At 43.1% G+C, this 27,683-nt stretch overlaps 1 protein-coding gene across 1 annotated transcript in view; it reads left to right on the top strand.

Annotated features, from left to right (window-relative positions):
- The window catches only part of LOXHD1 (lipoxygenase homology PLAT domains 1), a gene marked incomplete at both ends in the record, with an annotated part of 153,982 nt that overhangs the window by 48,912 nt on the left and 77,387 nt on the right, over positions 1–27,683 (top strand). Inside the window, 11 exons of the mRNA XM_080362565.1 lie at positions 636–886; positions 2,690–2,825; positions 6,053–6,213; positions 7,165–7,251; positions 9,916–10,051; positions 12,320–12,474; positions 15,707–15,867; positions 23,120–23,196; positions 24,018–24,214; positions 24,565–24,757; positions 25,561–25,721. Coding sequence (XP_080218691.1) covers positions 636–886; positions 2,690–2,825; positions 6,053–6,213; positions 7,165–7,251; positions 9,916–10,051; positions 12,320–12,474; positions 15,707–15,867; positions 23,120–23,196; positions 24,018–24,214; positions 24,565–24,757; positions 25,561–25,721 — 1,715 coding nt within the window. The remainder of the gene's footprint in view (positions 1–635; positions 887–2,689; positions 2,826–6,052; positions 6,214–7,164; positions 7,252–9,915; positions 10,052–12,319; positions 12,475–15,706; positions 15,868–23,119; positions 23,197–24,017; positions 24,215–24,564; positions 24,758–25,560; positions 25,722–27,683) is intronic.

Below are 27,683 nucleotides of genomic sequence, written 5' to 3'. Positions count from 1 at the left end.
CCTCTCAGCATCCTCTGACATGTTTGGCATTTGGTATCTCTGAAAATCAAATGACTTAGTTGTCAATCTTCACCTAATCATCGCCGCATTGTGATTTTAAAAAACATACTTCTTTTTTTTTTTTTTCCATTGGGTAAAGAAACAGTGAGTTTTTCAGCACAAACCTGTTTCCCTTGGACAATCTGAAGGTAGCTGTGCACTTCTCCTATGTGGGACAAAAATAAAAAGGAGCATTGCACTGTGTGTAAATCAAAACCAGTGGGAAACCAGTAGAGTCCAATGTAAATCAAATCAAAATTTTTACTCTCAGCCTTTTTTCTTTTTTTCTTTTTTTCTCTTTTTCTCTTTTTTCTTTTTCCTTTTTCCTTCCTTCCTTCCTTCCTTCCTTCCTTCCTTCCTTCCTTCCCTCCTTCCTTCCTTCCTTCCTTCCTTCCCTCCTTCCCTCCTTCCCTCCTTCCCTCCTTCCCTCCTTCCTCCCTTCCTCCCTCCCTTCCTCCCTTCCTCCCTTCTTCCCTTCCTCCCTTCCTCCCTTCCTGCTTTCTTTCCTTCCTTCCTTCCTTCCTTCCTTCCTTCCTTCCTTCCTTCCTTCCTTCCTTCCTTCCTTCCTTTCCTAACCAAACTCCTGATTCCTTCAGGTATTGTGTACAATGTTGCTGTAGTGACAGGAGATATCAGAGGAGCCGGTACAAACTCCAAGATCCATGTAATCCTCCATGGCTCCAAAGGCTTGAAGAACAGTGGGAAGATCTTCTTGGAAGGAGGTGAATTTGAGCGTGCCAGGACAGATCTCTTTAACGTGGAGATCGCTGCTCTTCTCAGCCCCCTCAGCAGAGTCACCATCGGGCACGACAATTGCGGCGTCAGTTCTGGCTGGTTTTGTGAGAAGGTGAGACGAAGTCATCTGTCTGTAGACAGCTCTCAGACTGTTGTCTATTCATAATCTAACCCTAACAAACAAACATGTCTAAGAAAAAAAACCTGCCTTCATTTGGATGACAATATCCCCAGTTTAACAAGTCAATATTATACATAATGCATGGTAGTAGCTGATTGCCTCAAAGGCACATTAGATGCATAAGTCAATCACTCACTAATTGGGTTGATTGCCCCTTTGGAGTCACAAACACAGAGATAATTTTTTGCTCAGCGCCAAAAGCACCTTCAGATGTTCGCCCGAGGGGCCAGGCAGAAATGTGGTCTTGGTTTGTGCTGAGCATTTCAAAGTTATCATTGATGCTCAGAGTTTCCTGAAGTTTTTAGATGCTGCTCTGGAGCTCAGGAAAAAAAGGCTGACCACAGCTGTTCCTGGGCGGTTGTGGAGCAATATGTGATGTGAGCTGGTGTATTAGACCAGAAGGGGCTGACAGGAGGGTGGAGAGGGAGGCAGCTGCCTACCCTGAATCTGGTAAGAAAAGCAGCTTTCCTGGCAAGCAAAATCACCTTGGGATGTGTTTGAAGGTTTTTTGTATCCTGTGTTTCCTGTAAAACCCTACTGTGCACTGGTGTGGTGCAGGGCATGCACTAAGTGACACATGGTTTAGGAGCCTGTTTAGACACACGGTTTAGGACGTTGTATAGTGACAGTGTTAGGTTAACAGTGGGACTCGAAGATACTCCAGGTTCCAGTATAAGTTGGGGAATGGCCTATTAGAGAGCAGCGTAGGGGAAAGGGACCTGGGGTCCTGGGGACAGCAGGGTGACCATGAGCCAGCACTGGGCCCTTGTGGCCAGGAAGCCAATGGGACCTGGGGTGGGTTAGAAGGGGGTGGTCAGTAGGTCAGAGAGGTTCTCCTGCCCCTCTGCTCTGCCCTGGGGAGACCACACCTGGAATCTTGTGTCCAGTTGTGGCCCCTCAGTTCCAGCAGGACAGGGAACTGCTGCAGAGAGTCCAGCGCAGCCACCAAGATGCTGGAGGGAGTGGAGCATCTCCCGTGTGAGGAAAGGCTGAGGGAGCTGGGGCTCTGGAGCTGGACAAGAGGACACTGAGGGGGGACTCATTCATGGTTACAGATATATAAAGGGTGAGTGTCAGGAGGATGGAGCCAGGCTCTTCTGGGTGACAAGCAACGGTAGGACAAGGGGTAATGGGTTCAAACTGGAACACAAGAGGTTCCACTTAAATTTGAGAAGAAACTTCTTCATGGTGAGGGTGTCAGAGCCTGGCCCAGGCTGCCCAGGGAGGTTGTGGAGTCTCCTTCTGTGCAGACATTCCAACCCGCCTGGACACCTTCCTGTGTAACCTCATCTGGGTGTTCCTGCTCCATGGGGGGATTGCACTGGATGAGCTTTCCAGGTCCCTTCCAGTCCCTAATATTCTGTGATTCTGTGATCCTGAGGGTTTCTTCCAACCGAAGCGATTCTGTGATTCCACGACACAATGCTGACTCCTGCATCCATACTGCCCATTCCTGTTCACATCCCTGGTGGTGTTTTGCCTCTTCTGGGTTGACCCATTTTGGTGTACTTCTGGAAAAGCAGTAATAACAAGATAGATGGTTCCTATCTGTACTCCAAATTGGGAATTGTGCAACCACTCCAGTTCATGTTAGTTTCAAAAACCTGATTTTGACAGCAGAACCAAGATCTCCAGCACTGTCTTTGCTTCAGTTACTTAAATTTTCAGTATCAAGGTCACGCGGGATGCCGGTAACAGAATATTCAAAGTCACCTTCCCAGTCTCTTTTCCCAGGTGGTGGTGTACTGCCCATTCACTGGTATAGAGCAAACCTTCCCATGTGGGAAATGGCTGGATGAAAATGAAGGAGATGGTCTTATAGAGCGGGAGCTCTACGAAATGGTTTCCCTGCGCCAGAGAAGACTGAAAAGTAGGTATCAGTGCCCAGGAACCTCCTGTGACTCCCCGATGTGCACCCTGTGTGCCACCCACATGATATGACATGGTTAGACCCATGGTCAGGTACAGGCTCAAGTGAGTTGGGTCCTGCATGAGCTTCAGCCTTCAACATCCTGGTAGGAGAGTTTAAAATGGAAATTTTAAAATATTTTGGAGAATTGCATTCATTTTCTTAAGGGAAGGAACTGGACCTAGCAGCCTTATGAGGTTCACTGGGCATGGGGCTGCCTCAGCCACCATTTCACCTTTGCAGACAAGCCAGGTTACATTCCTTATCACAACAGAAGCAAAGCTTCCCTGTTCCAGATAGAAACAAAACTCAAATAGTAAAACAAAAAAAAAACCAAACTCTTCCAGCTAACTTAAACATTTTTACACTTGGCTTTAGAGAAAAAATGGCTCTTAGTCCTGTTCATCTGCCAAACGAGCTTCCTGAGACACACAAGCACTGCATTTGAGCCCTTTTCCCTGGAGGGGGGTAATGGCATGTTTGACAGGACAAAAGGTGATGGTTTTAAACTAAAGGAGGGGAGATTCAGGTTGGACATGAGGAAAGAATTGTTGGCCCTGAGGGTGGTGAGAGCCTGTCCCAGGTTGGGCAGAGAGGTGGTGGCTGAACCATCCCTGGAGACATCCCAGGCCAGGCTGGACGGGGCTCTGAGCAACCTGAGCTGGTGCAGATGTCCTTGCTCATGGCAGGGGGGGCACTGGGAGAGATTTGAACGTCCCTTTTAGCCCAAACCATTCTATGATTCTATGATTGGACGCTTGCTAGGAGGTGCTGGTCCGTGCTGTGCACAGCAACGTGCCGGTGTGTTCATCCATCCACACACGGCTCCTGCACCCAGCCTCGCTGGATGGTTTTGCATCAAGCAAAATGGATCTCTGCCCTCTCTCCTGCGCAGTGTGAATGTGCAAGCAGAACGTTTTAATTAGGATAATAAATGCAGTTTAATCTGAATGCTTTGGATGGGCTCCTGCTTAAACAGCAGTTCATTTAAATAAGCTTTTTCTAAATGTTAGTCAGTGTTATAACCACACTGCGCCTCTGACTTGGTCCATTTAACTAAAGCATCTGCAACCTTTAACCCTCTATTATCAGCTCTGATTGTTATTGACAGCCTAATTCCCTCACTGCTGCAGTGCAGGAGATAGAGAGCATTAGCCTTGAGAAATCTGTGACCTTTAGCTGCCAGATTATAGAAGCGTAAGGCTTGGAGTTAGAAAAGCCTTCTTATGTCACCTCGCCTGTCTCCCCCTGCACGCAGGACTGTCCCTTTCTGTAGAGCTGATCAAAGCTTGGTTCAAGCTCACTTTGGGTATCCATGGTGAAACGTCTCCCTGCAAAGCGTTTGTAAGCTGTTCCCCAAGCAGATTGCAGTTCGATGTGTAGCTTGTATTTATTCTCAGTATATATATATATATATATGTTTGTGGGTTTTTTTTAATTCCCCTCTCCCTTATCTTGAATGTTATCCTGGAAACTGTTGTGTCGGGTCTAGCCCTCCCTGGTGTTCGTACCCTGGGGAATATTTACTCCAGCTCTGACAATTTCCAAACTGCCTGCATGCCTTGACATGAGGGGATGTGAAACAGGGGAACGTGCCCAGTGAGCCCTTGGAGGACGACGCTGGGTGTTTGGGGAAATGCCTGGTCTCCCCTGGCATATTCAGCCTGCACTTCTCCCTCTGCGGTTTCTCGCTGGCAGCCCTCTATCAGCATTTAATCCTTGTACAAGTTCTATCTTCCCCCTCTCTGCATGCATCACTCCTTTCCTTCAGTGAGAGGTCAGGGAGGCCAAACCAGGCAGATGGGAGAAGTCTCTGGTGTCTGAATTGCCCTCGCTCTTTTCCCCAGGGAGAACAGGCTGCAATATCACATCCGAGACACAAACCTGTTTTAACTTCGTTTCTGCTCAGATAAAACTTGCTGGTGCTTTTCATAAGGGAGTGGCCGTCAACATTCTGCAGATTATTAAAGGCAAAACTTTTCCTAAAAGAGAGTTCCCACTTCTCCTTCATTTTTTTTAGTAGTTGTCACCTCTTTTTTACGGTCAAATGCTGAGTAGATCAGTAAAAATTTAATTTATATGCATGTCATCATATTTTTATATTTCATTCTGGTCTCTGAAGGACAAGCCATGCTCATATGGGCTCAGGCTTACCGAAAGGGTTAGCAATCCTTTCATTAGGATTTATTAATTATTCAGCTGCTGTCTGAGTCAGGAAAGAAACCTATTCCCTCTTCTGTAGGTGCTGCAAGACCTTCAGAAGTGATACACATTATTAACAATAAAGGATGAAGATGAGGGGCTCTTTAGAGGAAATAATGTCACCTTTATCTGTTCAACCATCCTCTGATATGAAAATCAATGTAAAATTACTGCAAAAAACCCTTCTCTTACAGTTAAAATTTTAATGAAGACTTAAGAGATAAAAATTACGTAGCTTTGCCACAATCTCTGGGCATGTCACTTAGAGTAATATAAGCGCCAACTGAAGATGTGTGAGACTCAAGCATTTTAAAAAACTAAAACGTTTTAAAAAATATCTTCACATTGCTCTGAGCATGCTTGTTCCACACAAAGCAGGATGGGCAGAGATATTTGAACGGGCTCTGAGCCAGCCTGTCCTGCAGAAAGCATATTTGGGTCCAATCTCATGAGCTCAGGTTGAAGTGATGTGTGGCTGTATCCATACTTCTTCTTGTTCCAGACAAAGACCATCTGGAGCAAGGTGTTAGGAGCTACCTGGAGCTGCTCTGCACCGTGTACAAGTAGCTGGAGACTCTCATTGACAAAAAGAAAGCTGACAGTATTTCTCTGGTTTTAAAACCGCCTTTGAAGCTACGGTTGTAGGTGTTGGAGAAGTATGCTGAAACTACAGAGATGGAACACATTCCTGTTAGTAATGTATGACATGGAATAATATGGTTTACCTGGAGAGTGGTGATTTATGGGGTTTTTTGTCATTTTATTTTAAATGGAAACAAAGACATAATTTTCCAGGCAATCTCATTCCTGTATGTCATGTAGCAGCTGGTTATGTTTGTACAAAAAATGATAAAATGTCCTGGTCTTCTTTAGTACCATCCTGCCCTCTTTACCACCCACAGGAAAAAAGTTAGAATCCTGTTTTTTAACAGGATACCCTTAAAAATTATTTTTTTAAACAAAGTGTCTTGAACCTTTCTTTATAGAAAACCCCTGGTCTCTGTGGATCTGGACAAGCGACATTAAGAATGCAGGGACAGACGCCACCATCTTCTTCCAGGTCTATGGAGACAAGGGGAAGTCAGATGAGATGAAGCTGGACAACAATTCAGACAACTTTGAAACTGGACAGACTGACAAGTTCATGGTATGAATCTCATGTGGGTGGTAAATTTGGGTTGGTATTGTTTTCCAGGGTGTAAAATTGAGCCTCGTACAGAAAATCAGCAGTGTGTGGTCTTTACCTCAATGGATCCTTCTGAAGTGGAGGCGAAATCACACAGTGTGGTGGTGATTCAAATTATTTCCCTGACTGTGGATCTGTCTTGTCTTCTCCCAGCTGGGCTTAGGTTGGTGTTCCTGGGTGTTCAGGTGGTGAGGACTTCAAGTCATAGTGGTACCGAGTGCCACATCATCTTGATGGCTCCTGAAGTCAATAGCCCCCACCTTGGGCACAGCCTCACTCATGCTGTAGATTGCTCCAGTCATTTAAAGCTAATAATTTATCTATTTTTCCCCCAGTGCCTAGGTGGTCATTAGCTGTTTACAGGAGAATTAGCAGTGGTGTTTCCTCAGTGACTGGTCTTCAGCATCCTCAGAAGTGAAGTCTTCATGAATGTTTGGGGCTGAGCTCAACATTACATTGAGTTTGGAGGCTGTGGAGGGTTTTCTTGTGTTTAGGAACAAAAATGTTTAAAAGTTAACTGGAGACTGGTCAGAGGAAAGTTGAGAAACAGGATTTCAATGCATGGATCTAGCCTAAACATTTACACTCTTTGTACCAGCAGCCATAGATGCTATCTGTAGGAAGCATGGCTGTGGTTTGCAGACCCTCTTTGAGAAAGAGCTGAAGCTCATGGCATTATTTCTTACCAGGAGGAACGATTTCAAGGAGCTCTCATGATCAAAAGTGTTTAGATTCCATGTTTATGTTCTTGTCTCTCGAAAAGAGAAGCATCAAGCTATTTTTGCAGAGTAGGATTTATTACTTTTGAAGGACATAATTGGCCCTTAAAATATGTTCAGAAGTGTCCTTTGTGCTCATGCTTTGCTGACTTACAGAAATGGATAATGCACTGTGTTTTTTACCCCTCTATAGATTGAGCTCCCTGATCTGGGCACATTTTACAAGCTTCGGATATGGCATGAGAAAAGAAATCCTTTTGCTGGCTGGCATCTGAATAAGGTGAGGGGACAACAAGGGAAGGTAGACCTGAAAATCCAGCCTGGTCACAGAGGTGTGCACTGGTGCACAGAGGTGTCTGTCCTGGGTCACTGGCAGCTGAGTTTAGTGTGCAGCGGCCAGAGGTCCCTCCCTATGCAGATGGTGCTGGATCAGGGATGAAAGTAGAAATGATACATGAAAATGGGAAGTGAAGGGATCGTATTAGCAGCGTCTGTTGTGATAGGACAAGAAGTGATGGTTTTAAACTAAAGGAGGGGAGATTCAGGCTGGACATGAGGAAGGAATTGTTGTCCTTGAGGGTGGTGAGAGTCTGTCCCAGGTTGGGCAGAGAGATGGTGGCTGAACCATCCCTGGAGACATCCCAGGCCAGGCTGGACGGGGCTCTGAGCACCCTGAGCTGGTGAAGATGTCCCTGCTCATGGCAGGGGGGGCACTGGGGGAGCTGGGAAGGTCCATTGTAACCCAAACCATTCTGTGATTCTATGATTCTATGATATTGTTGTGTTTGCAAAAATATGTGGGGAGAGGATTCATTGTGTGCTTTTTTTGAGGAAATTCTTTCTCCTTCCTGTCCCTCTCTGTTCAGCCCAGCTACATGTGGGAAAAGAGCGCAATGGTTTTTGGCATCTCCCAGCAGCCCAGGTCAATGGTGAAAAGCACATTCCCCCATTTTCTCAGTGTCAGATCACTGTATTGCCCCCTTGTTGCTGCCAGGGGGTTTTCCTCTTGCTCTGCAGAAAGCTTCTGACTCTTAGACATCATTACTTGTACAGAGAGGCAAACCCACTCCTTCTGTGGCCTATTTAGGTCATAATGAAAAACTGCTTGTGTCAGAGACCTATTGTACAGTGTAGCCTCACCTGCCTTGAGTGCTGACAGCCCCATTGCAGGAGGTGGACACTTATAGACTGGAGGAGCCTGTGAAGATTGTGCAGGAGAGAGCAGCACTGTGCTCTTTGGGAAATAAAAAGGCTGATCTGTTTGATCTTCAGTCCCATGTCCTTTGTTCCACCAGCAAAGATTACCATGCTGTCAGCCCTCACCTCGGTCTGCGAGGCAGCAAGTTCATCTCTAAACTTCACCTATACTCATGCAGAGCTTGGGAGACGTTTTCTGCATTTAACAAAACATGCACTTTGCTGCACAGCCGTAAATAACTGTGATAATAAATCACAATTTACCACTCAGAGATTTTTCTTGTGTGCCCCTAATGTGCTTTGACAGATTCTGCTCTCTTACATTGCCAGGGAGATGGGAAAGCATATGCAGCCAGTGTGGAGGGGGCATCAAATACTGCTGTGCTCACCATATGGTGGGAGAAGGTGTCTGGCTGTGATCTTTATCAAAAAGAAAGTGCTGGTCAGATGTTGGGCCACTGCAATTGTCTCTATTACTTCATTTACAGACGATGAGCAAGAATGCTTAGACCTTACACGGTTATACATTTTCCTGGGGAATTCTCTTTTCCTGTGTTCAGGGTGGAGAAAAGGGATCTGGCAGTGTGTTTAGGATTCACTTTGGGCCAAACCCTCTAAGAAAAGCTGGTGAAGATGTATGAAATCAATCTTCCTGCAGACAGCCAGCCTGATGTTTTCTGGATGCACCAGGCTCACGGCACATGAAGCCCATCACTTATGCATCCATTTCAGCATCTAGCAACTCAGATAAAGTCTTAACGAGGCTTTGTTCCAGTCCTCACACATTTCACAACAGGCTTGCTTCATGTTGGGGCAGGCTTCCATTGTCTGTTACAAGAATGCAAGAACAGCCATGTTGATCAGCCCAAAAGTCCATCTAGATCAATAACCTCTTTCCTTCATCACATAAATGCATGATTAGAGAACAGTAACAAAAGGACAAGCATTTGTGATACTTAACCCCAATGTCCTTCCAGCTTTCAACTATTTCCAGCTCGAGACTTACTTCCTGAACAGATCTACTAAATACCAAGAATTCAGTAGTTTTCTCTTCCATTTATTTGTTCAAAGGTTCCGATCTCCCCTTGAACATTTAAACTTTCAACAAACACAATAGCTTTTGGCAAGGACTTCACAGGTTGATTGTGTCCTTTTGTTTGCTTTTAGCTTCACTCTACAAGCATCATTTGATGCCCTATTTTTCTTGTAGAGGAAAAGCAAATAGTCAACCCTCTCTGCCTTCTCCATACCACCTCTGATTTTGTAGACCTTCACCATACCCTCCCTTCATCCATTTCTCCAGCCATCTGCAGAGACCCACTTTATTTGCTCATTACACCTTTGGAAGCTACTTCAGATCTTTGATCATTCTTGCTGCCATTTTCTCGACTTTTCCTAAATGTTTTTTGAGCTGCAGGGACCAACAGTGCAAGTGCCATCCATGGCTTTTCTCTTCGTATTTATACAGTGGCATGTGACGAGCAATTACTGAGAGATACGGTATCCATCAAAACTTTCACAATGCCGCGGCAAGATTGGAGAAAGGAGGAATGAAAAGCTGTCAGCTATGACGGACTTTGCTCCATGTGTCGCTGCCGTGCAAAATTCTGAATGACGGTCTCGTTATTAATGTGTGTTATTTCTCTGCCGCTACCTGCTCCCGCTTCCCAGGCAAAAACCTGTCAGGAGCTCGTTGTTTTTTTGTCTTTAAGCCTCTGAACTCACGCAGTGTTTTGGTTTAATGAAGGTAACTCTGCTGAAAACGCTGACAAAAGAAAAATACTCATTCAACTGCGGCCGCTGGCTCGATATAAATGAAGACGACAATGAGATCGTGCGGGAGCTCCCTGCGGAGGGGTCTCTGGTGACTGAAGTCATGCCAGGTGAGACCCACGGGCTCCGTGCAAAGGCTGAATAGAAAGAAACCCTCTTTGTATGAGGGATGCTCAGACATATCAATGCAATTCAATCAGCTTCTCTTTCTGGCACTTTCTCTCTGCAGAATTTTCTGCGTGCATCATTAGCTGCATGAAGCCTCAGAAATTCTGGGCTCTTATTCTGAGCAGATTTCTCTGTGGTAGGAGATGGGAGAGATCCGGCCACAACACAATTGTTTCCAGAGCTATATATATATATGGGATTTTTTTAAACTCATATTTTTTTCCAGTCTTCTTTAAAATTTGAAATGCCAGGCTAGAAGGGATATTCATGGAAAGCAAGCTCAGCTGAAATGCAATATAAATCTAACAATAACTTTTGGTCTTTAGAATTTTATTTAACTATTTGCACTTTTATGCAGCTACATGTATAAATGCACAGGGAGTTGTACAGAGCAGTTGTGCAAGAGCACAAGCACCTTTCAGTAGATGTGAGTAATGGCAAATAGTATTTCTATTAAATATACTCAAAATAAATGCTTAATTAAGAAAAGCCACACAAGTTTTTGTTGGCTTCCTGAAGTGGTCACTTCTATCTAGTTAGGCTAGGTTATGGTTACAGTTAGGACAATGAGGATGATTAAGGGAGTGCAGCATCTCCCGTGTGAGGAAAGGCTGAGGGAGCTGGGGCTCTGGAGCTGGACAAGAGGACACTGAGAGGTGACCTTCTTAATGTTTCCAGATATATAAAGGGTGAGTGTCAGGAGGATGGAGCCAGGCTCTTCTCAGTGACAACCAGTGATAGAACAAGGGGTAATGGGTACAAACTGGAACACAAAAGGTTCCACTTAAATTTGAGAAGAAACTTGTTCCTGGTGAGGGTGGCAGAGCCTGGCCCAGGCTGCCCAGGGGGGTTGTGGAGTCTCCTTCTGTGCAGACATTCCAACCCGCCTGGACACCTTCCTGTGTAACCTCATCTGGGTGTTCCTGCTCCATGGGGGGGTTGCACTGAATGAGATTTCCAGGTCCCTTCCAAGCCCTGACGTTCTGGGATTCTGAGATTCTGTGAACTTGATGATCCTGAGGGTCTCTCCCAAGTGAAATGATTCTATGATTCTATCTTGACCTTGTGTCACAAGAAATAAATGTAATTGGAGAGAGAATTTTGGAGATCAGAATATCTCAAGGTGTCATTGGGATTTCTCTCATTTCCACCAAAGCGCCCAACAGTTCTTCATGCTCTGTAGGCCATGATACCCTGTTTTTGTGAAATTTCCTATGAACTCAGTGATCTGCATGCAGCTGAGCATTTCCTCAGAAGAGGAAGAGTAATTGTAATTGCAGATGTTATTAAAATGTAAATAAACCTGGGTTTGAAACGCATTTTTAATCAACGTTGGAGAGCGGTGCTTGAGTTCAAATGCAGGCACTTTCCCATGAGAAGCAGTTGTGCTGAGCGGAGGAGAGATGCAGCACTCGCCTGTTGGGCTCACAGGCAGGTTTGGGAAGGAAAATGGGAACGTTGCTTCTCATCCCTCCCTGATGTTGGAGAAAAATCTCACTGTCTTACAGGGTGGTCTCTGAGCTGGTTCTTCCTAGTGTGATTTATTCTGGAAACCCTTTCTCCAGCGGGACCGGAGGGCAGAGGTGAGGGCAGGGAGGGACGATGAAGGTGACAACTCAAAATGCCTCTGGTGAAGTCCTGCATGAAGACCTCAAAGGTGACAAGAAGACAAGATGCCATCCAGCCTCCTGTGCCATGAGGGTCCCAAGGACATGGAGCCAGCTGGGCTTGTCCTACCTCATTCAGCCAACACGAAGAGCCTGTTCTTCAGGTCTCTGAGCACTTGGCTCTTTTTAACCCATTTTTTCTGCCTGCCATGCCCCTGGATGCCAAAAATTATATTTTCCCCCAAACACATTGCTATGAGGTTCCTTGGCACTGGGACCCCCTCAGGAAAGGAAGGCAGGAGGGTTGGTGCCCCAAGGAGGCTCTGCACTCCAATTCATTAGTTTTTACCCAAAGGGGATGGCATTTTTGTGTCCTTCTCTGGAGGGGTCTTATGGGTTTTCTTAATATTTTAGTCTTTTTTATTTCGGCTTTTTTTCTTTCCCTAGCGATAACGTGGAAGCGCAAAAGTCAATACATCAGCACAAGCACCAGCCTTAAGTACGAACACTTAAAATTAATTGCAAGTCTGTGGAAAATGCAGTAAATTGAAATGGCAATTAATCGTATTGCTGAAACTGTTTAATTAATTTGTGTCTCCACAGTGATAAAGTACCGGGTGACAGTTTGCACGGGGACGGTAAGTGGGAGCGGCACAGATGCCAACGTCTTCGTCTGCCTCATTGGCGATCAGGGAGACACGGGGGAGCGCATTCTCTACAACTGTATCAACACTGTCAATAAATTTGAAAAAGGCAACGTAAGTTCACACAGTAGCTCCGTAAGACGTGTTTTAAAACTTAGGACAGTTTGTAGATTATCTTCTTTTTCATTTATTTTTGAGATGTACATTTGCAAACTTGGCTGGTTTCCCTGCCTGTTTGTGAGTGGGGAGAAATAAAAATGTGTCTACAGAGCATCATAACAGGTTGCAGTACGAAGGAGGTTTAGGTCAGGGACAATGTGTCTTTCCTTTGCATTGGTATGTTCATAAAAGTGTCTCCTGGTTTGCTCCCCAGCTACATAATGACTGTTGAAATTACATCTTCAGATTGGGGGAGGCTTCCAGGACCTCTGTTCATCTCCCAGGAACACCATGGAGCCTGTCCCCCTCCACCTAATATGGCTCTGCAGCAAAAGAAGAGAAAGCACCTTATTTAATGGGAAAATCAGAACTGAAAACCTAAAATGTTTATATTTTCTCCAGTCTCCCCTCACCCATGCTGCAATCAATTTTTCTGTCTTTTTTCAATCTATTTTTCATTTTTTTAGGTTTTTTTTTTTTCCCATGTCCTGAATGGAGGGAGGTGGAAATGGCCTGAACTGGAGACTGAGCTGGTTCCATGAAAAGACGGAGATAATGAGAGCCTCAAACTGTAGTTAAAGCCATTGCAGCATTAACAAGCAAATTCTGTGCTGATCTGATTTATGGGGTCAACCTACTTGATATGTATTCAATTGTGAGGCACATTCTGTATCTCCAGGGACCAGCTTAGTCTGATAAAATCTTATCAGTATCTCCTGGAGGAGACTTTGAGAATCTGACCACGGAACTTCAGATTTCCCATCTTCTGTGTCATTAATTGATTGAAGAGTTGGAATGGAAAGAAAATGAGGAAAATATGAGGTCACGATTTCAAAATTGACCATTGAATTTAGGCTTCTGAAATATGCATTAACGCTTTGAATTTGAAACTGAGTGTCCAGAATTTCCAATTCTGAGGGGTTTTTTTAGACATTAAAAGAACTTTCATGAAGGTTTTCTTATGTCTGTAAGACCTGTTTGTGGAAATATACAGCATTTACATAATGGGAAAGTTCATTCTACTTCTAAATGATACGAGGGTTTGCAGACATGGACATTTCAAACTTCATATTTTTGCCTATGCTTTTACAGTATAGATTTTTCATTGTTAAAAGCTAGACCCAAACTGTGAAGGACAGCGTTTTGTCATTTGGTGTAGTCTTGTATTTTCAACATGGTAACTGAGTCACATTTTGATAGTGGTTCAAAGACTCTTTCGATGCAGTTCCAAAAAAAAAGATGCTTTGTTTACAGATGGTACAAATATTTTTAACACAGATGATGCCTGTTCTATTTTTACTCCCAAAATTGAGTTATAGGGTAAGTTGCATGAAGGGGAAAAATAGGAAAAAATCATTTTGGAAATCAGTTTATATGATTAATAGTATCCAGATGATATATACTAAACTGGAATCTGCTAATGAAAAACTGATCTCTTGGCATCAGGAGCTGGAATCTGGTGAATGAATTTGAAGCTGTTTAAGGGTTGATGTTGACAAACTTAGAGCTCGTACATTCAAGAGACTGAATGAGTATATCTACACTGATTAACTCAGATACCCTGTTAAAAAGAAGTGTAGCTAAATCAGTGCGGTCTCTAACCTACAGCCACTTAGACCAATAGTACCGTATTACCAATTTAATTTGAAAGTTTTGCTTGCAGATGCAAACTAACAGCCTGTGTATAAGGTAAAATCTAAAAATGCCTCTAAATTAGGTTTTTGCCCCGCTGCAGTTCCATTTATTACTTATTCATTAATTTATATCAGCTGTTCACAAGTAAGATTAACATCAGGCCTAATGAATTAGACTTCATTGACTTAGACTGACTCAACAAGGTTTTAATACTTAAGTCTCCCATTCAGCAGGTTTTGAGTATGTAAGTAACACTTGTTCATGTATGTAGCAAGTCCATCCTTAACACTTAAACCAACGATAGTATATTTAGTATTTTTTTAGTTCAAATGTCAGTTTGGAGTCCTAAACAATGGAAAAAAATACGATTTTTTTAATATATTTAAATATTTAGATAAATACCACCTTGCTATCATGCTTTCTGGGAGTTAGCTGGAAATATGTTACCAGCGTATGTGCCTCTTGGGCTTTTGGGAGATGATGAAGAACAAACAAATCACAGCATTTGCTTTGCTTTCTCTTACCTAATGAGGCATCTCAGCCAGATGGTAACCACAGCAGTCATGCCTGTGTGTTGAGCTATATGATTCAGATATACTGTGTATTTACACAGGTATTTAGCATAGATGTGTGTGGCTCTGCACACATACCATAGATACCTGTCTGGCCTGATTCCCAGAGGAGTAAATCACTCTTTTAATACATGTTTGTTCCTTCAGTCATCAGGAACTGCTGATACCAGTATGATCTTGAGTAACAGAGTTCTGGCCCTGGGGGACCATCATTTGGGTTGGTCTGTAGGGTGGTGATTTGAACCTATTTTCAGGAAAAATTAAAAAAATAAAACAAAAACCCCAACCAAAAATTGACAAACAAAAAACAACCAACAAACCAAACCAGTCAACAAACAACAAAAATGAACAATACCCAAAAGATTTAAGATTCACGTGGGGTGTTAAGGGTATTTAGCTCTTGGGAAGGTTACACCGACTTCTGAACACAACCCACGCAGCAGCTGGAAACACCACTGTGCAGCCAGGCCTGGTGCTTGCATGCCAGGAAATGTCTGGGGTTAAATTCTGCTCAGTAGTCCATGTTGTCTGAGTTTAACGTTGGGGAATGTCTTTGAACTCTACCTCTACCTCTCTTCTAACTCTACCTCTGTGCATTTGGTCTGAAGAGACCTGCCCTGTGTTTACCAGAAAGCTGACATCCTAACAGGGGTTTTAACTCGTATTTCCTGCCTCTCTGTATGAGCCTAATAATCAAATCGCTTTTCTTTTCTTTTTACAGTTGTGGAGGGCATGCAATGACGTGGGAGATTTAAAATGCTGGCAGATCATGTGTTTGTAAATCTAATGTTATACACCTAGTGCAAATATTCAAGCTTTCATTCTTTGGTAAATTAATTCATACTTTCTCCTTCTTCTTGTGAAGAATTATCTTGCAGCATGCTGATGATTCTGGTTTGATTGCAATAATAAATTTGGTTGGTTTGTTTGCTTTTTAAGGGGAAATAGTGCCTTACCTCTTTTTCTTCTCCTTCTCAAAGGCTGATGAATTCTTCGTTGAAGCAGTAACGCTGAAGCAGGTGAGGAGGGTGAGAATAGGGCATGATGGCAAAGGAGGAAGCAGTGGCTGGTACCTTGCCAAGGTGATAGTGAGGGAAGAAGGACAGCCAGAAAGTGAGGCTGTGGAATTCCCCTGCTACAGGTACTGGAAACAATGCTTGCAAATTATGCCTTCATCTATGCATTTGCCAGATTTGAAGAGCCTAGCTCTTGTTCCAAGATTGGAATTTTCTGAGCACAAGCTTAATCCTTTTTATTTATTCATTCATTTACTTTTGCTAAGCCTGAAAGCAAAGAGTGTGGATTGGGAGGTTTAAGATATGGTTAACTCCCCTTAACAAACTAACAGCCATCTGAACTGTGAACTTCTCAGCAATTAGCTCGGTTACATAGAGAATTTCCAGAAGGTCAAACACAACCTTCCAGTACCACATCCAGTTCCACTGCAATTGCCTGCTGCAGAAACACGCTCTGCAATACGCTGCAATCTGCTAGTTCTACTGCATGTGCAGAATGAGGTTCTGGTCCCTCACATGCACATCCCATCTTTCCAGAAGCTATGGGATGCTATTTTTGTGTTGGAGGAATGCAAAATTGTTGTGCTGCCATCTTGAGAGCTCCTTGCATGAAGGGAAATGCACATCATGCAGACAGAGATAGCGGCAGAGCAGAGGGCTGTGATTTACCCCTGTGGGTGAGTTATAAATGTATTCTTCTCTTTCCCAGACAGTCAAGTGGCCAAAAGAAATGTGCTGTATTGAGGCTACCCATGGGGGATGAGATGTACCATCTGTCCTGGCACTAACTAGGGTCTGCCTCAACATCACAGCACAAAACAGAGGGATCTGGGTGAAAACATAAGAGACAAACTTCACTGCAGTTCAGTGTCCTATGAGGTCCCACTTGCCCTCTCAGGATGTCCACCCTGTAAGATGGAAGCCCATTGAGCTCCACTAAATGACATCCAGTACCTGTTCTAAAACATCACCTTCTGGGGGACAAATGGAATCGTACAATGCAAACACAATTATTTTCAAATTGCAAACAAAGGTAAAACCGCTAAGCTGGTTACTTGTCCCTTGTCACTGTGAATCAGGAAGAACTCCACCATAATGAGGGGAGTCAGCCAAATACAAAACAGGAGACAGCCCCAGCCTGTCTGTGTTGCTAAAGCCACATCATATCAGGGAGAAAACTCGCTGGGGAGACAGCACAGAGCAACAGATGCAATGTCGTCTTGGTTGCGAAAAGCAAGCCAGTCTCTCCCTTCGCGAAGAACAAACCACCACGTTGTCTTTGCTGCCTTTTGATACATATTTAAAAACCATATGTTTTACTGAGCTAAGCAAGCAAGCTAGACAGGTTTTTACTTGGACATGAAGTGTCCAGGGGAAGAGCTGCTTTGCTCGGGCTCCTCAGGGATATTTCTGTGTCTACCTGCACTGTGCAGCTGGCTCATTTTAAAAATTTCCTTTTGAATTGTGTCATTCCTTGACCATTTAGCTGGTTGTCCTCCCTCAGCTTGGAGTGATGACCTCCTGCCCCCGAGGTTTCCACCTGCTGATCAGAAGCATCAGAGTCCTCAGGGTATTCTCCTCAGGCCAGGAACTGAAATAGGAGGGATAAAGAAAACCCAAGACCTTATCCCAAAAATATCCATGGGGTGCATTCAGGCTTCAAGTCACAAGCAATGGAATTCCACTCTTCTTACCTTTCTAAATGTCTCTTTTTCCAAGTGCTGTCAGTGTTGTTCCTGCGGCTTTGTTTGCTGTCCTTGTGCCAGCATTATCTCTTCCTCTCAGATTGAGAAGGTAACATGACTGATCACCTCCAAACACAGGGACAGATGCTCCCTCTCACTATCTTTGGTGCCCATGTCTCTCGGGAGACTGAGGCATCATCGCAGTATACGGGTGTCGTCATGGAGTCTGGAGATATCTGAGAGTGAAGGTGCTCACCCACTGCATCCTCCACATGAGGGATAAATGTCTCCATGACCTGCAGCGTTTGGAAGTTCCCCTCCAGTCCTGTAGGCCAAGGACAGCTGATGTCCTCACTACCCAGAAAGGCCTCATTCACCTGCTTCTTCAGAGCCAAGATGGTGAAGAAGACTTGGCCAAGAAGAGTGGCCTTCTTTTAATGAATCAATGCAAGCGAGGTTAGTTAGAGACTCCATCCTGGGGACACCGGAGAAGCTTCTGTTTCTGTTTGGCCAGTCCATGTCCAGAGAGTGGACATGCTGATGTTTTTATTGCCTTCATCTCCAAGACCTGAATAACTTCCACTCTTCTGAATAGGACAATTGCACGGTCTGGAGAAAACAACTTCTGCTGGTGCGTCCTTACTGAAAGATACTCTATTGTTGCTTAGCTGCTACTGTGAGACAACTAGAGGACAAAATACATTCCAGAAGAAACACATCTCACCCGTGCAGAAAGCTTCACAGGCTTCTCACCTCTGTAAAAACTCATCTGTACCAGCATGTGGAGAGCAAATACTATAGCAAAGAGCTGGCAAACCATCTCCTCCTATAACTGATGTCTGTAGGATATCCTTACAGATCTTCATCACATCTAACTCACTGAAGTCTCTGTTCTCATCATTTACACATTCATATACACAGCTATCGTTTGTCTTTTAATTTGAAAGCTTTTTTTTATGACTCTATAGGAACATCTATTGCCTGATAGTCACAAGAGCTCTATGTGAAGAACCACTTTTGTAGCACAAGATAGCCAGCAGAGATCAAGAGAAGCTAAGTGGATTAATTGTGAATTTGTGTCAGATTCAGGAAGAGCATGGAGAAATAATTACTCCCAGGCCTGTGCTTTCAACTCTTAAAACACTTGGCTGTAAAAAGAACGGCTTGTAGCTCTTCTCCGAGTCAGTGATTTTTAAAGCGGTCACTTGATCTCTGCTTACGAGAAGTAAACTCAAGTAATTCTCCAAGCGTTATTTGCAGAATTACTAGTACATCGCTTGGATGCACTGCTGTATTTTTCCTCCCTTATGACCACATGACATTATAATATCTGTGCTTTTAGGGACTGAACACTGACCCATTCAATGGCAAAACTAGAGCAATTTATACTTTGTAATGCCTGACATGGTTTAGGTATTGTGATTATGAATACCTCTAGAAAGTTCAAAATGAAGTTCACCTTTTGTCCCAGAACTGGAGTCAAACCTTTCTGAAGCTCAGAAATTAGTTCTTTGGGTTTCGTTCTTCCTCTGTGGAAGTCCAAGAATGGACTCGCTGACATTCTCTAATACAGTCTATTTTTCATAATATTTATATCCCAGACAGAATGAATTTTCAATCAGGCAAAGTCATGAGTTCATGATAGAATAGAATTTTATATGCTATAAATCATTGCAGCTCCACTGAAATCTTCAATGATACCTCACAACACTTTTTTCTAAGCATATGGACTGCACCATCTTAATTTTTCTCCAGCACAAGCATAAGGGAACATTGTTAATTTTATGAAGAACAGACAGACCATGAATGGGATGATGCACTAGGAGGCTCCTGCAAAAGAACATTTATTCAATCAAATGCCAAAAGTGTTCATCACATCAAGGATTCAGAGAAATCTCCTTTTGTTGCCTAAAAATACGTTGAAATGTCAATCTATTTTACACGCACACAAATATATATAGGTTATATTTAAAGACATGCACAAATACATAAATATCTGAACTAATGGTTGTGCTAATCATTCTAATTGCACTCAGACTATCATCTGCTGGATTTCAAATGCTAAACTTGATGTCATACCATATTTCCTTCCAGCACTTCCCTGACTCTCTGTTCCTTTAGAAATTCTCTCTGAAGTGGCTTTCATGTCGTATTGGTGTCTGCTTTGGGTTGTTGGACATACAACATCTCTTTAGAGTTAAATATATGATACAGGACATGATTACAACCTTGCAAAACCCACAGTGACATGTGAATTACATGCAGTGAAATCATATGAAAGCTCTGGTAAAATAAAGGATTTTGACAGGTCTTTTGTACTAGGAATATGATGGCACTATGCTGAAAAATTCTATTTTCTGCAGCCTGATGTGTTTATAATGTGTCAATCTATTTGTGTTCAGTGTAAGACTATAAACCTCTGGTTACAATCTGCTGCTCAGTGATACGATATTGGCATCACACTGAAGTAAAATTAGGATGTTGCAGCATATGTGCTGAAGGGAAGGAACACAATGGTATTGCTCATCCAAATATTTCCTCTGTCACTGATGTCATCTTCCCGAGAAAATAGTACTTCTGCCACTTCTGGCTATTCTCTTGGCTGAAACAAAGCAAGGAGCCTTAATTTGCTTCTGCTGAAAAACCTCCCTCTTCCTCCTCCAGTTCAAGACATGTTTGTCCTCTCGCCATCAGTAGCTACCAACATTGACAGAGGGGATTTCTTTACCTAGGGTTGTGCCCTCCTTTTAAAATTCACTTTTCTCACCTGTCCTCACTGTCGAAGCAATCAGCTCTCACCATGCTGCACACAGAGATCTGTTTCTTGTGGGATGTGTTTTCATCCTGCCACCTTGGCACAGAAGCGGTTCGCCCAGGTTCAACCCACATCTCCCCAAAGCATCAGCAATGGCGAAGGTGACAGAAAACATCAGCATGCACACATGGCAGCAGAAACAGGAGCTTGCAGGACACAAAAAACAGCAGCAGGAGAGCAGAAGTGTGTCTACCTAATGAGCTTACCAAAGGCCACGCTGGATTCAGTGGTCCTGGGGTGGTGGAGTTCAGGCTCGAATTTTATGGGTCCTCCCAGTTGACATCCACGTACATAGAAGCATCTTGACTTTTGGGATGATGTGATCCCGTAGCCATTGGATACCTGTTCAACAACGTGAATCCTGAGCCAACATCAAGAACTACTTGAGACAAAGGTATTAAGGATCAGTACTAACAGGTAAAAGAAAAAATCCCCCAACCCCAAAACATGAATAAAAGTTTCCTTTCTTAAGAAAACATGATGTCTTGGCATGCTCCTCTCCTGCCCTCCTTGCACCTGCCCTTGCTCGATTCTTTACATCAATTTCATGGTCTTCCCGTGGATTTTTCTGTTCCTCTGTCTCCACTACATCTCTCAGGAGGCGCAACACCACATCTGATGCCCTCACGTGGTGTTCGTGTGTTCATCATGTGTTCATGTGCTCATCAACTTCATGCTGACCCCCTAAGCTTTTAGCTCCTTCCAACTCACCTGCACATGGCCACCTGATTTAGGGAGTGAAAGGGAAGAATACGGGGTAGACTGCATACCCGACAACACGACAAAGCTTAGAAGAGGTCTGGGAGTGGAGATGTGTGTCTGTGTGCTGGGGCTGCATGCACCACTTTTGCATGGGGACTTTGCTGCTGGTGCTTCTGGGACTGGCTGGCTCTAGCCCAAGCTTGTTTTGCTTTCTTGGTGTTGGTTTTCTGTATGTTTATGGGGTTTTTTGTGCTGTTTTCCTGTGGGTGGGAAGGGAGAGAAGGAAACTAAAAAGGTAACGTTCCTTCAGATGGATGAAATGGAGACCTAACTTCCTTGGTCTTCCAAAATGTCTGGTTACTTTGGCAGTTGGACTGGATGAGCTTTGAAGGTCCTTTCTAACCCAAACTATTATGTGCTTCTATGATTCAATGATTCTTGGTCAACACGGTGAGTCCAGCCGGTCATGACTGTAAGCTGTGATAGCTTATTACCAGTGAGATACCATAGGTTTGATCCAGCTCTCAGTGTGCATTTGTTCATGTCCCCAAATGCCCGTTATGAGGGTATTTTGATGGTTTCCACGTGTGCTGGTTCATCAACAGAACCAAAGGTGGAAACTCAAATGGGAAGTGGGCTCCTCTCCTTTTTGATGTGAGGGTCAGCCAAGGAGGACCCGTGTGACACGGCGTCATTGTGGTAGCAAGGGATAGGATGAGAGGAGACCCCCCCAAGTTGTGCCAGGGAAGGTTCAGATTCGATATTAGGAAAAATTTCGTCCCCAAAAGTGTTGTAAAGCACTGGAACTGGCTGCCTAGGAAGGTGTTGGAATCACCATCCCTGGAGGGGTTTAAGTGTGTATACAGGAGGTTCTTAAGGATGTGGTTTAATGCTAGAGTTAGGTTATGGTTGGACCTGATGATCTTAAGGGTCCCTTCCAACCAAAATGATTCTATGATTCTATGATGGCAGGAAGCTTGCAGTGCGTCTGCACTGCGTGTACTTGTGCAGAAACAGGTCTTCTCTGGCCTGATGTCATCCACATAGCTGTGTGGTCACCTTTAAAAAGAAACATTTGTTTTTCTCTTTCTAGTTCTGTGAATTATTATGCCAATTTATATACCCTGAATGACCTGACAGAACTTGATCTCTTGTCCTTCATACGCCTCCACTGGTTTGGAGCAGCATTTTTTTAACTGCAGAAGATGCTGCTGTGGGCAGCTGTGTACCTGTGAACACCGGGCTTTCTGGGAATAGCTCCTGCTCTCATGACGTGATGTTTGGGGACTGAAATGGGCCCAGTGCCTCACTGTGGGAAACCTGAACCTTAAGCAGATGCCCACAGGAATATCCTGAGCACTGCAGTGAAGTGGAAAGTGATAAACCTCTGCCAGGGCACATGCTGCTGTAGTACAACTATTTCTCTACGGCACATGATGAAGACGGGGCTGTGATTCCTTCACCCTTGAAGAGGAAGGAGCAGCTGGGAAGGTTATCAGATTAGCAATTGGTTCCCCTCCATTTTACTTTCAGATTCTTTCCTTTGAGATCATGCTACGTTTTGCTTTGTGCCCAGCTCCTCTTCTTAAGTAGTCTAGTTAGATCATTAGATTAATTCTGAGAAACAAAGGATATCCTTTTGCTGGTGCCGGCTTCCACCACATACCCTGTCCTCAAAATGGGAATGGCAGCATTCATCCTCTTCCTGGTGCAGAAAAAGGGATTATATACTTACCTGTAAAGAAGGGAAAAATGATGATACATTAGAGTAAACAAACGGAAAAAAAATGGTGGGGGGGAGGGTTGTAACTTAAATACTATAAAGGTGATCAAGGGCAACAGTAATAAAGGCTGCAAGTATTTCTGGTCAATGGAGGTTAATGCTTTCAAGGGACAGAGACGGCCCATTTATAGAAATAACTTGTGGCTATGGAGGCTGTGCTTTCCAGACAGACGGACATCACAGCAGATGCCTATCTACTGCTAGCAGAGATATCTTGGGAAAGCTGAGGTTTAAAGTGTGAGTGCCACAGGGTCTGGTCAAGCTCCTGCAAACTTAACAGAGATACAGAGCCCTGTGAAAATACCTTTTTGACTGTGATGTCAGCTTTTACAATGTGTGGACCCAGCAGGTCTTAATTATTCAAAGATAACTTACTTCTGTTTGTAAACTAGGTGGCTTGACAAAAATGAGGATGACGGTCAGATTGTCAGAGAATTAGTGCCTGCTGGGGAGTCACCAATGCTAAAAAGTGAGTTTAGCTTGGAAATAAGAAGCTCTTGGTTTGAGCTGTGTATGCACGTATTTACTTGGTTTATTCTACTTAGTAACTTGTGTCAGTTCACAGTAAATCTCCTCGGCTTTTTTTGCCATTCTTATGCAAGAAAGGGTGAAAATGCTTCCGACCCTTAAATCTTAATTTATGAATGGGATTAATTTGCATAAAAAGAGAATAATTGCAAGACTATATATGTAGAAAGAAACTTTTATTTTTTTTCATGTTGTGATTTGTTTAAAATTTGCTATCTTGTATAGTTTTCTCCAAAGGATCTTGAATTGTCATTGCTTTAGTAAATTCTATTGAATAACACTGTGTTGCCAGAAGAAAATCACCAAAAAGATTACACTGTCCTTTTCTGGAGATCCAGGGCTCCAATTTTCTTTAGAAAACAGCCCTTACAGAGTGCAGTTGAAATGCTTTTTGTTTAGTTTTAGGAAAAAGAAAAAAAAAAAAAAAGCTTTTGAATTAAATTGTAAGTATAAAAATGTGAAATCAGCTCACTTGCCTAAGCTTATTTTTGTGGACTGGTAAACATATAATGGCGAGAGGGTGGAATACACAATATTTTCTGCTTATTAGTGTAACTCCTGTGTTTTGGCGAATAACCGCAAGGTATGAGAGCTTAGCCAGTGTGGTTCTAATAAACCGGGCACATGAATGGAGGAGCAAAGTAATTTCTGTGTCTGGAGCTGGAGGCCCCCTACTCCCATACCTGTTTGAAGCTGATTGCCGGGCTGAGCTCTGGAAATGTCACTCACGTGTCTGTGTTCTGTACATTGATCTCACTTCAGATGTCAGTTATCACATCAGCGTGAAGACGGGAGATATCCCCGGTGCCAGCTCAGACTCCAAAGTTTTCATCAAACTCTACGGTGAAAAAGCAGATTCCAGCAAAGAGTTTCTCTTAGTCTCTGATAATGATCTAGGCAATTATTTTGAACGTGGTCGAGTGGATGAGTTTACTATAGATATGATGGATATTGGGAAGGTAAGAATTAATTGGAGGCGGCTCTACACCTTGTGAGAGTGTCTGAATTCAGAATCAATATATAGCTCAGGATTAAATGAGAAGCTCTGGCCTTTGGATTAGATATCAAGATTGGATTTGATATTAAGAAATAAATTGTATATAGATAATTACGTCGATAGTCTAGTGTACATGCTGGCATGTGGATAGTGTATTTTAAGTTTACTGTTAAGTACATATATAAATTATTTACATAAACACAGTAGAAGAACAGGGCACCAGGGCAAGGAGATTTTGATATCTTAAATAAATTCTGTTGTGCTGGGGGTTTTTTTTTCTGCCCTCTTGATTGTTGTTTGCTATTTTTAAAGATCAACCGAATACTGATCGGCCATGATAACGTGGGTCTCCGCTCTGGCTGGTTCCTGGCCAGTGTCCAGATCACGGTTCCAGTCCAGGGAAGGCAGTACATGTTCCCCTGCAACCGATGGCTCGACAAAGACGAGGCTGATGGCAGGGTGGAGGTGGAGGTCTACCCAAGTGAGATTGTGCCTATTGAGAAATGTGAGATAAAACACGTTGAGAAATGTGTTCTTTTTAACAGCTAAGAACTAAGTTTCTATTACTAGCTTCTTAAAAGGACCAGGACATCACTGTGTTATACACCAAAAATACAGAAATTCCCCATTTCAAAGAGCTTATGTAGGTCAGGAAAGTAAATTATTCTGCTGGGATTTTTTCCTAAAACGGTTGTAAAAACATTACTGAGTTTTTAATCTTCATTTCCTGAGATTGTATGAGAAATTTACATCCTGGGTGGTATAATACATCACAAGGCACTGTGCTGCTTCATTACAATATCAGTGGGTTCTATTTTTTCACATTTACCTGTCCCAGTCCTGCCTAAGCACATGCCCCGTCCTGTCTGTATTACCCCATTGTCTGGAATAGACACATTGTTTGATAGAGGCCAAATCCCTACAGTCTATTTTACTTCTATCAGTAGATTCGTTTTCTTTTAAGGCTATGGTTAAAATTTGCCTTCAGATCTTAATATGCTTGTTTTTTTCCTCCTTTCTGTGTAACTTGCTTGTTTTATATTAAGGACATCATTTAACCACTCGGTTGTTAATACTGACATGAAATTCCCTTTTAAGGCTCTACTTTGCACCCCTTTGAGACTGGCTTAACAGTCGTAAAATGGAAAACCATTAGGTTAGGCCTCAGCGAAGAGTCATGTTATCTCACATTTGGTTTGGCTATGTGGTCATTTGTTAAGACAAGGTAATTTAATGCTGAAACTGAGCCCTCGGGAATGTTGTTATCTCTGCTTCTCTGCTGATATAATTGCTTTATTTTTGGACCAGTGATAAACTACGAGGTGTCTGTAGTTACCGGAGACGTGCGAGCCGCAGGCACCAACGCCAAAGTCTTCATGCAGATTTACGGCGAGACTGGCAAAACAGAATTGATCATCTTAGAAAACAGATCGAACAACTTTGAACGGGGAGCCACAGATATATTCAAGGTATGATTAAGGTGGTCAGTGTTGCTTCTATGATGGTAAAGAAATGACCAGCCAAATCTGAGACATCAACAGAATAATTGATCCAAAGATAGAAAACAATTGACCTAAACAAAACTTGCAGGTCAGTTGGTATCTGCTGTCCTCTATTCTTTTTTTTAGGAGGTGTTGTTTTTCTTTTGAGATGTTTTGTGTTTGACAGGGTGACTTACATCTTCTGATGTGCTGGTAGCAAATGTGCGATGGAAGAATATGGTCCAATAGCAACTTTTGTTAGCCTTCACTTTCAAAAGGAGGTACTCATATTAGACCTCAAAAGACCTTAAGCTTATATTTTGGGCCTGATCACATGTTATTGTCCCTTTTCTTTATCTAGTTGGGGAAAAAGAAACCCCACGCAGAATACAAGTACAGCTGACTTTGCCTGTGGTCACATATGCCATTTTCTGCAGGTATACACCAGCCCAACCCAGCAGAGGTTTGCTGCTCTAATTTCTGTGAACATGTGAGTGCCCCATGGATTTTATTGCCTACAGCAGTAGTCCAGCAGGCACTGAATGACAGATGCACTAAAGACGCACAGAGCATCCCTCCAGCTACAGGTCTGGCCAGAATTTAGGTTTACCCCACGGAGTCCAGACTTGTTCTGAGAAAGCCAAGCAGAGTATTTGCAGGGACTAAAAGCTTCAGACACAATACAGGTGTGTGAGCCTGGGCCTGGATAATCCACCACGAGGTCCTGAGCTGACAAAGTGTGCACCACAGTGTGGTCAAGCATCCTCTGCTGAGGGGGACTTGGGTACATTGGACCACTGTGTGGAAAGAATGGTGCCCTGATGTGGGGTTAGAGCAAGGAGAGGATGTGCAGTGAAGGCATGTCACAGCCACATCCTTCCGTATTGAAGGAACCTCAGGAGAGACCAACATCTGGGCAGTAAAGCACAGAGTCCAGATGGAAGCAAGATTTAAGGCACATCTGTCACATATGCTCACAGCATGAGGCTCAGCACTGCGGTGCCCACATCTCTTTGTGAATCTGCAGTCCCACAGAGATGAGATCCGTCTCATCACACAGTTAAGCACCTATTTGGAGATAATTGTGGAAGCTCCCATGAATCATAAGAATGGTGGCACCATTCCCATTTTCACTGGACAAATGGAGATGTCTTTATCCCAAGTTTTGCCATGACTTTGTAGTGTGTATTTTTGAGATCAGTTCACCTTGTCCTGCCTCAGTTTCTCACTTTATAGAATTAAGTTGGTCATGTTTATCCAATTTTAATGAGTTCTTTGGGATTAAAGATGACTAACACCTTATAAAAGTTTTCATTTTTAAGACTCTCTATAATTTTTCAGAAATTTATGAGTAAAATGTATTAGCCTATTATCAGATTTATGATAAAGCCATATGTACAGTGTTCTGTTTACATAGCTATGTTTATATCCTCTCTTAGATGTTTATTGACAGACTTTAAAGTTCTGCCCATTTTCTGTGATTTTTTTTTTTTCATGAGCACACAAGGAAGAAGCTCTGAGGCATTAAGAGACAGATCATCTATCTCTTTCATGATATGAATATTTACAGAAAGATACGGGCAAGAACAAGATTGTGTGAGCTACATACTAATAGAAAATGCCATCAGTGACAAACAGAGCATGCAGGATGATCATAGCAAATCTAAGGGTAAAGCAGTGTAAGGAAAGACACATTCTTTATGCCAGGACAGCTGGATCAATTTTAGTTTTCTGATAAGCATCTTGTGTGTAATTGATTTTGTTTTAATCTACTACAGAAAAAAAATGCTTCTAGACTGAAACCTTGTATGCCAAGTTGCCAGATTTCAGCCTGAAGCAAATGTTTGCAAGTTTTATAACATAAACACTGCCTAGCAGCATAAGCAATTATCAGAAACAAGTCATTGGTTGTTGAAGGGTTGCACAGAGTAAAACCTTCTATGCAACTAC

Source organism: Nesoenas mayeri (genome assembly GCF_963082525.1).
Source record: "Nesoenas mayeri genome assembly, chromosome: Z".
NCBI classification, from domain to species: Eukaryota; Metazoa; Chordata; class Aves; order Columbiformes; family Columbidae; genus Nesoenas; species Nesoenas mayeri.
Note: the sequence above shows the minus strand (reverse complement) of the source record. Positions and strands in the feature narration are given on the sequence as shown.